Source organism: Physella acuta, unplaced genomic scaffold (assembly GCF_028476545.2).
Source record: "Physella acuta isolate Inbredline_101_S28 unplaced genomic scaffold, ASM2847654v3 ptg001400l, whole genome shotgun sequence".
In the NCBI taxonomy this organism is placed as follows: domain Eukaryota; kingdom Metazoa; phylum Mollusca; class Gastropoda; family Physidae; genus Physella; species Physella acuta.
This window is the reverse complement of record NW_026732915.1, coordinates 148,881-158,763: the sequence shown is the minus strand read 5'-3', so window position 1 is coordinate 158,763 and position 9,883 is coordinate 148,881. Positions and strand designations below refer to the sequence as shown.

Genomic DNA, 9,883 nt, shown 5'->3' with positions numbered 1-9,883 from the left:
CCCCCCCCCCCCGCAAACCAAATAAAAAATTTATAGAAAATATATACTTTTAACAGTGTCCGCCCCCCCAAAGAAAGTCTACCGCCCCCCCCCCCCCCATTAAATTTCAAGTGCCCCCCCCCCCCTCCCCCGGAGAAAAAAGTCTGGAAGAAACACTGGCAAAGAGTGGATGTTCACAGCTTGTTACTATATACGAGGAAGTGGACAATTGCAACTAAAAAACTTCTTCAGAAAGTGGGCGCTTCAGTGGATAATTGCAGCTAGTGGATATCTACTCTATAGTAACGGATAACTAAAATAGGCGTATATAATTGTCAATTAAAGCTAGTATATATTTAGGCTTACTGTACAGAAATAGACAATTACAGATATTCGATATCTTCTTTACAGAAATTGACAATTACAACTATCGGATATCTACTATACAGAAATGGACAATTACAACTATCGGATATCTACTATACAGAAATGGACAATTACAACTATCGGATATCTACTATACAGAAATGGACAATTACAACTATCGGATATCTACTATACAGAAATGGACAATTACAACTGGTGGATTTCTTCTCTGCAGAAATGGACAATTACAACTATTTGATATCTATTCTACAAAAATGGACAATTACAATTATCGTATATCTACTTTACAAATATTGACAATTACATTTAGGGGATATCTACTTTACAAATACTGACAATTACAACTGTTGTATATCTACTCTACAGAAATGTACAATTACAACTAGCGGATATCTACAGAAATGGACGATTACAACTGGTAGGTACATACTCAAAAGAAATGGACAAATACAACTATATATTCTACAGAAATGGACAATTACAACTAGCGGATATCTACTCTACAGAAATGGACAATTACAACTAGCGGATATCTACTCTTCAGAAATGGACAATTACAACTAGCGGATATCTACACTACAGAAATGGACAATTAAAACTAGCGGACATTTAGAGCAAGCTCTACAGTCAACAAGGAAACACAATCCACCATCTCTAAGGACAGATGGACGACACCGGCCCTGCTCGTAATGACGGACACGCAAAACGTCCCGGGGCCGGGGTGCCCACATCACCGTGTTTGAAGGCCACGCCCTGACCTTCCCAATGTCAGCCAGGACGCAGGGCTGGTGGTCAGCGGGGTCAGCGCCAGACAACCCGGTCAGGCCATCAAAATTCCTCGTGATTACATTAGTGAATTGTGTCACAGCCATGCTATTTATAGAACGGTTTGGTGCAGTAATCAGTGATTATTTCACTCATCTCTCAGACTAAGAGGGGAGGGAGCACGATCACTCCACCCCCTCCCCCATAAAATGTGTACTTTAACCGTTGTCTGCCATTACTCAGTTATTTCAAGTGACCCCCCCCCCCCCTTACCCCAAGCAAAACTTATTTTAAAACACCTGACAGAAATAGAGATAGTTAAACCAATATTTAAAATATATATGCTCTGCTTTAGGATTTAAATTATGTTGTGGGAGGGGGGAATAGGTTAGGTTTAAAGTTATATTTAGTTCGGTGCGAACACTTCTAAGGTTGGTTCCTGGGTTAGGTTTGAAGAGTGATGTTTAAGTTAGATTTATAGTTACGCCGCTATTTAGTTGTTTCTAATTTTCAATAATTCATAATTTGTGAAATCGACAGTACCAACGCTGACACTGAAAATATTTCTTTAAAACACTATAAGTAGCTCGTTAAGGACCATAACCCCCCCCCCCCTCCTTCCCTCCCCCCCTCCTCCCCCCCCCCCCCATATATGCTTGTACAGCTGGCATTAGTTTGGACTCGGAGTCAGTGTTTCTTTCAGACTTCTTTTCACGGAGTGGGGGGGGGGGGGGCAAACACTGATAAAAGTATATATGATTTATATAAATTCCAATTCCCTAAGGATGGAGGAGGTAGAGTTTCGGGGGGGGGGGGGTGGCAGACCTGGAAGAAAACTCTGCTTGGAGCCATCACTGTTAGGTTAGCTTCAGTCCTCTGGTAAGGGTTAGTTAAATGGTGTGGAGTAAGTTGGTCTGGGGGAGGGGGGGGGGGGGGTGTTGGAGAGGGGAGAGCAGTCAGATGCATAAAAAGGTGTAATGTGTATTAAAAAGCATATGATAATGTAAAGGTTTTTAAAATTCGTTTATGTTAATACTGGTTATTAAAATTAATAAGTTGATATTTAAGTGTGTTAACTGCACATTTTTCTAGAAATTCTATCCAAAAGTTTTTTCCCCATCAGTTTTTTATTGTATCTCTTCCAGTGGCGTAGCGACCCTTCCCGGCGCCCGGGGACAAACTTTTAATTTGGCACATCCCTCTGGAACAAACCTTCAATTTTGAATTTGCACCCCCCTCCTCAAACTTTCCATTTGCACCCTCTCAAACTTTCTATTTACACCCCCCCCCCCCATATATTTTTTAAATATTTATAATGCAAAACTGCACCTAAAATGAGATTTTAATTTGTTTTTCCAACCCATTTTGGCACCCCCTAAGGTCGGCGCCCGGGGACATATGTACCCCCCCCCCCTTCGTTATGCCTCTGATCTCTTCACATTTAATTTATCTGTCCTTTGATCACAACACACATAACTCACAGGGCACTGATAGGGAGTCTCTGTCATCAAGATAGAGGCAGACCTGCATGATTAATAATCTTAGACTAGGGGACGCAACTGCTTAATTTGTCAGTACAGACTTGCCCCAGAGTGACAGTGCTTGGTTAGCTGAGACATAAATAAAATACTTAAAAAAAACTTTTTAAAAAACCACGTTTTTCTTGTGGACTAAAAAGTAGAAAATAACTATTTACATACATTTGATGACAAAAAACGTGGGTACGTTCACCATCAAATTTCCCGACCCATCTGCCCGACCCACGTTTTTTGTCATCAAATGTATGTAAATAGTTATTTTCTACTTTTTAGTCCACAAGAAAAACGTGGTTTTTTAAAAAGTTTTTTTTAAGTATTTTATTTTCTCCTTTTTAGTCCGTTGCTACACATGAAAAACGTGGTTTTTAAAAAAGTTTTTTATATAGTTTATTTTCTACTTTATCTAATGACTTGATTAAGTATGAATTGACTAAGTGTTTATAAATACACGGACTAAAAAAATCTTGAGCGACCAGGATTCGAACCTGGGTTGTCGCGGCCACAACGCGAAGTACTAACCACTATACGATCACGGCCAGCGCGCTCACATCGATTGGGGCCGAAGTAACTGTGTCTATAAGCCTCCAGTCTTGTCGGTATCTTTAGAAATCATGTCCTCAATTTTATGGTCCTTGGGGCGTAATTAAATTAAGCTAATTACCGTCTCTAATTGCTAGTTTTTATGATTGCATCTGAAATTGTTAGGCGAAAGTAGCCTACATGCCAAATTTCAGATCTATTGAGCAATCAGAAGTGGGTTAATTTTCGATGTCAATTTTAACAACAAACACACGCGAAGCTGAGTTAATAAAAACGTGTTAAAAAGCTTATAAATAAATAGACCCCTACACCCTTTTTATTTGAAAAAAAAAATATTTTTTTTTAAAAAGTCTACTTAGCGGAATTAATTTTTAATGGCACTTCATCAATTTCAGTGCAGAAAATAGCTTTGAGTTTGAGATGCAAGCAACGTTACTTAATGAATTAAACTAAGTACTAATACAGTGTTTCTTCCAGACTGTTCTCTTCGGTGGGGGGGCACTTGAAATTTTCGGGGGGGGGGGGGGGCGGTAGCCTTTCGTCGGGGGGGGGGGGGGCGGACACATTGTTAAAAGTATATATTTTCTATATAAATTATATAAATTTAATTTCTCTACCAATACATTAGAAAAACCAACGGTATTTATGTTGTTTTTAAAGTAATTCGTATTACTTTTAGTCGAGAAAATTGTATACATTTCATAGCGTAAGTCTTGATAAGTAGATCTATAGATCTAAACCAAATTTAAATAAAATTGTCCATTTCTTCATATTCTAAAATTGGAAGATGAAGCCATTAGCTTTGTGTTCTTTCCTTAGACTTAGTTTAAACTTCATATGATGTCATTGTTTCATGCATTCTTATCAAAATAAACGCTTTAGTTGGAAATCTGTTCTATATTCGAAAAAAGCTTTTATTTTTCTCCTTTAAATAAAATTTTGTTTACACATTAATATCGTCTGTATCCTTAAGTTCTCCAAGTATCACTGAACAGGCAGATGAGGTAGCCAAAAATATTGCGGACCGAGAGAAGTGCGCACATGGGCTTTTATATATTAGGATGTTTCTGTATAGCAACATAAACCATAACGTATTTTGCAGTAACAATGCGTAAATTTAATCCATTCAACAGGAAATCCCCCACACCCCAAAGGGAATACTATTTCATTTGTATGTGTGGCTTCTGATAGTCATTTCTGGATTACCCCGATGGTACACGAAAGTTAAGATGAATTCTAACACACTTCTGCCAACCACTGAGTGCTGTACATTGTAATTACACAATCAGAAGTAGCAAGTATTTAGATAAACTTAGAACCTGTGAACCAGTTCAATTTTACCAGCAGGTACTACTTTGTTATAAACGTATCTTAGATCCTAATCCATAGTTAATTAACCTTGTTGATACCATCTAATTCTATAAAACAGTCAAGTTATTTTTTTTAAAAAGTGTTTGAACTTTAAGACCTTAACATTAATTAAGACAGAATGGAATAAAGCCTGGAGAGGAAGAAAAAAATTGTATCAAGGAATAAAAGATAGTTTTGATTTACAATCCAAAACTTGATGGTCAATGAATGAGAAAAACAATGTCATGTTTAAAGAACAGGTTCTATCAAACTATCAACCAAGTGATTTTAAATAACTAGCAGTGCTGATTAAACTTGCCAGTTAGTTACTATCCTAATAAAATTGTCTTGCACATGGAATCAAACAAAAATAAAAAGCTTGAAACACTTTACATGAATTTTTTTTATTATCACTGCAAATTATTTATTTGGTCTTCTTGGACTTCATTTTCCTAATGTAAAACTCAAGTTCCTTGCCCTCAAGAACAAATCCATCAACTCTACCACACTGACCAGGCCTGGATGAAATCTTGGCTGTAAATAAAATGTTGAAAATCTTGCTATCAAAAATTATCTTTAAAAAAAACAAGATTTTTATATTCCCTAAAGCTTTAAGAAATGTGTAGGCAAGATTCATGACATAGGTGTTACACTTGTACAAAACCATGCTAGAAACAACCTTTAAAATACAGGAAAAATAAGATTTTCCATACAAATAAAAGAATCAGCAACTGGAGCAATATTAATTATAATGACAACCATATATTTCCAATGCAGGATCTCTTCCCAAGCCTAAGGTATATTAAATCACTTTCAGACCCCTAACCTAATGTTGCCTGTGTTCCATCACAAGTCACACCACAGCTTTACCTTCTAAAAATCAGTGAACATACAGCAAATAAGACCATTTGCAAAAATTGAGTTATATACTATCAGTTTAGAACTAGTGATCAGAGGTTTATATATCAGACAAAAGTAACAGTTCTGGTTGAAAAGAAATGGACTGACATCGTGATATAACCAAAAGCTTAGAATTCAACTTGACACTCTGTGCCATCTTTAACAGTAGCTAAAATTATCAATACATACAATTGAGGATTGAAATACCCTCATCTTTATTTTATATATTAAAGTCATTTCTAATAATCTGCAGCAACAAAAAAAAAAAACTACTCAACTGCTACAAAGCTAAAAATTGATAACCCAATATAAATTAATACATAGCAAACTACTAACTCAAGCCTAACATTCATACCCTGGGGAGCAATACATTAAAACAAGGTGGTCAGTGTAACTATGACAAGAAAAAAACTTCAATGTGGAAAAGCATTCACTGAAAAATACAGTCATTGCATTCCTTCAGGGTTCAACTTTACATCACTCCACCAAGTTTATAAAAAAATATTAAAAGATAACCAATTGTGTGCAATATAACCTCTTAAATCTGTATCAAGCTTATGTATGGATGCAGATTAACTAATGTAATATCACTCACCATAAACTCTGCCTGTTGCAAATTGTTCATCCAAGGCAGGTTCTACTTTTGCTATCTTCTTTCTTGCCTCGTATTTCTTTTGAGTTTTCTTAGAGCGAACTTTGTTTAGAGCAGCATCCTCTTCCTCTGACTGAAAAGAGTAGCTAAAGTTAAATGCTTATTTACTAAACCCCTGAAAAGAGTGCACAGTTATTGTTAAACAGGTAAACCTACTTACCAATTTGACACCCTTCTTGCGACCAAGGGGTGTGGCATAATGAGCCTCATACCACTGCCTGAATGGGGTAGAGTCAATCTGTACAATACAGCTTTTCACGAGGGTCTTTGTACGTACAAACTCATTGTTGGAGGCATTGTATACAACATCAATGATACGAGTCTTGCGAGTGACAGCTAAGGAAGAAATGGAAATTTTTAAGACATTTAGTAAACCATGAGTAGGAACTATCAAACTGCTTTTAAAGATAAGGTAACAAGTGAACCTGCTCACTGTTTGTCCAGTGGCAACTGGCAAATACTGCTAAACCTAATGTGGTCAGTGTAACTATGACTAGTTAAAGCCTTCAATGTGGAGAAGCATACACTGAAAAATACAGTCATTGCCTTCCTTCAGGATAATTTTCTTCATCATTCCACATCATGTTTGCACAAGTCTAAAAATAAAAAGCTCACCTTCACTACCCCAGGAAAAGTTTCCATGATCTTGACGCAGAGCTCGATATTTCTTGTTGCCTCCCATTGTCCGAATCGTGTGTATTCTCTTTGCTCCAAGCTAAAAGAATTTATGAATTAGTGATCATTGTTCCAATTTTTGCATACAGCTTTCAAACAAGACAATGTACGTGTGTTGATAACTATCACTAAACAATAAGTGTAGCTAGTCTCATAACGGGAGTTGAATTACCTCCCCTGACCCGCTTTTTTATGGCCACTTTCTAGTTCGTTTTTTTCGATCGCGTCTCGGCACTGTTGCTAAAAATAGCATTCGCGCAATACCATACGGGTAAATCTGTTTGGCGTCTGCTACACGTGATAGATCGTTGAATGGCCGACAAGCTGATATAAAAATTATTGCGACCGGATGCGATTTTCGTGGAAATTGAGCTAGATTTAGCAAAAGACAGCTATATTTGTGTAAAATATTATTATTTATACTTCTACTTACACAGATATTTTAATAACTGCAGTTCAGCCGTCCATTTTTCTTTTAAAATGTATCTTTAGAATTTCTGTACCTTTTGGCAATCGGTCAGGATCATTTGCGCACTAAACCCACCCCCCTACGGCAGATCCGATTTTTTTCCCAGTGAAGTCGTACTGACCTCCCACATAGCTAAGATAGTACATTGATACTGATGGGAAAGCCTCTAAATCTGTATTCCTACTAGAGATCTAGAAATAAATCTAGATCGTGGAGTTTTTATAATGACTTTTAAATTGAATGTCTCCAGTTTAAGATATTTTTTTAAAAACATAGCTACTTTTAGTACTATATTTAAGTTTTTCAAACCCTTTTGGTAGTTTTTTCTTATACTTAGACCTAGATCTAGTGATTAGATATCTATATTTTGTACTTATAACTTGCAGGCCTATTAAAATAATAATAAAACAGTTTGCTTGATAACTTCATTAGGTCATTTCAAAAACACAAATGTTAGATCTATAAACATATAAAAATCCCAAAACCATAGGTAATATCTGAATTCTGTAGCCTACCTTACATTTAGGCTAATACTGAATTAAAAAGAAATTACATTAAGGTTTGAAATTAATACAACTTGTTATTAAGAAAGAAAGCTTCAATTCTAAATACTACAAGATATAATAACAAACAATGAAACAAATTCAAAGCTTTTTTCAACCCATTTAGTCGAAAAGATTTTTATTTTTTCCGATATTGACCAAAATAAGTTTTTAAAGCTTAGGCCTACTGTTTTTACAAACATAACTCAATTTTATTAGGCCCCTGTAAACATTAATTAAGATTCCTCTGTAGACAAAGCAATCTATTTGGCAGATGAAGTAGAGTTCATGTTTCTTGACCTCGGCATATGAAGTGATTGTCCGTGTGGTCAGCGATATTCACAGCCGCCTTTACTTTTTACCTTTAATTTCCCCAATGTATATCAGGTACCCATCAGAAATGGGTGGACTCTAATTGAATTTTATTAAACAAACATTTTGATATAGGCCTAGATCTATAATCTATAACATTCCAAACATCTGTTCTGTAGAATTTACCTTTCTGCTTCCAAATGCGGTATTTTCCAATTGAAAATTCATCACAAAACATACAATAAATTATATAAATGGCATTTTATAAATTTATATAAACTATTTACTTTCACCTTGGTGTAAAAAAATGTAGGTATAAGCAAACTGATTTCAATAGTAAGAAAGAATCATGTCTTTTCTTGCTTACTAGCTTTAAAACAAGTGAATTTGACTTTTTACCTGCATTTTTGGTCGCGTTTCTATATATTTTATTTACGACACTAAAAAAATTATATTTAATCAACCGGTTATGCTAAATTAATAAAATTGGTACTGTTGGATTGCATTTTTAAAGCTCTACAATTATATGCTATTCTTTTTATAATTTGAAGAAAATTGAATTTATATGAGACTAACTAATAAGTGGGAGTAACCTTTGTGTGTGCTGGTGGGCGACCAAGTTCGAACTTTCGCTTCTTTCTTAAGGCAGCCATACGGCCACCAGTGGCCCTGCGCTTGTGCCATTTATCTCTTGAGATACCTGAAATTCAAAAACATAACAATGACAAAGCTATCTTAGAACGACTATTCAATTCAAGTGCACATGCAACTGCTCATTTAATTTTATTTCCAATTAAGAAAACGTATTACAAGAAATCTAGATCTAGATTCTCTTGGTTTAGATTTCTAGAGTTTAAATGTTTTTAAGAATGAAAACAAAGATGTAGACTTATACATTCACAAAATCAATTCGCAAAACTAAACACAAGCAGCTGAAAAGTTTACTGATTTATACAGTCTAGATCACCTAGTAAACATAGGTGTTTGGTTAATGCATCTTTATGATTATAGTATACTACCTAATTAATAATAATTGATTAAACAGTAATGGTAATATTTTAACAATTATTTTAGCATAAAACTGTGTGTATAAAGCTTTACACGAAGAGATGGATCGAGATTGCGGTGGAATAGTATTTAACACTCTTACCCATGATGGCGTCTATAGGGAAAAAGACTGTTCCGGAGCCGGAAACCAAAGACAGTGGTCACATTTTGCTGTTGTAAACAGGCCAAACATCATTTTTTAAAGAACCATTTCAATAAAAATCAACTATGAATTTAAAAAACATTTTTAAATAGCATCGATTGCTTTAAAATGAAAATAAATAATTTATAATTAAAATTTAGATAGGATTTATGCACTTTATGAATATTATCTTGAAGTATGTCGAAATTACATATATTTATCCAGTCTGGCAAATCTTTTCATGAAAATTTTAATAAATATCTTTTAGGCTACCGGTAAACTTTAAAAATTACTTTTTGTAAATTAAACTAAAATTAAATATGTTTCATTTACATGGCTTATTATGCAATTAAGATAATATATACTATTATAAAGGAAGACTTTTAAATACAAGCTGGGAAACGAAACTTTCAAAGTAACATCTCTTTAGGTCTATGTCTATCACATTGCCTATGGCTACCTGACCATCTATATCTTCTATATATATATAATTATACATATATATATATATATATATATATATATATATATATATATATATATATATATATATATATATATATATATATATATATATATATATAT

At 34.7% G+C, this 9,883-nt stretch overlaps 1 protein-coding gene and 1 non-coding gene across 2 annotated transcripts; both read right to left on the bottom strand.

Annotated features, from left to right (window-relative positions):
- Positions 1-4,944: 4,944 nt before the first annotated feature.
- LOC131927428 (small ribosomal subunit protein eS8) lies at positions 4,945-9,345 on the bottom strand. The gene is made up of 6 exons (XM_059283129.1): positions 9,260-9,345; positions 8,703-8,809; positions 6,727-6,826; positions 6,272-6,447; positions 6,055-6,184; positions 4,945-5,093 (listed from the first exon to the last, which is right to left on the bottom strand). Exons 1-6 carry the CDS (start codon positions 9,261-9,263, stop codon positions 4,984-4,986), a joined length of 627 nt encoding a protein of 208 aa, XP_059139112.1. The 5' UTR covers positions 9,264-9,345; the 3' UTR covers positions 4,945-4,983.
- On the bottom strand, positions 6,584-6,692 carry LOC131927431 (small nucleolar RNA SNORD46). Its single transcript, XR_009383626.1, has one exon. It is a non-coding gene; the product is annotated as a small nucleolar RNA SNORD46 (small nucleolar RNA).
- Positions 9,346-9,883: the final 538 nt, after the last annotated feature.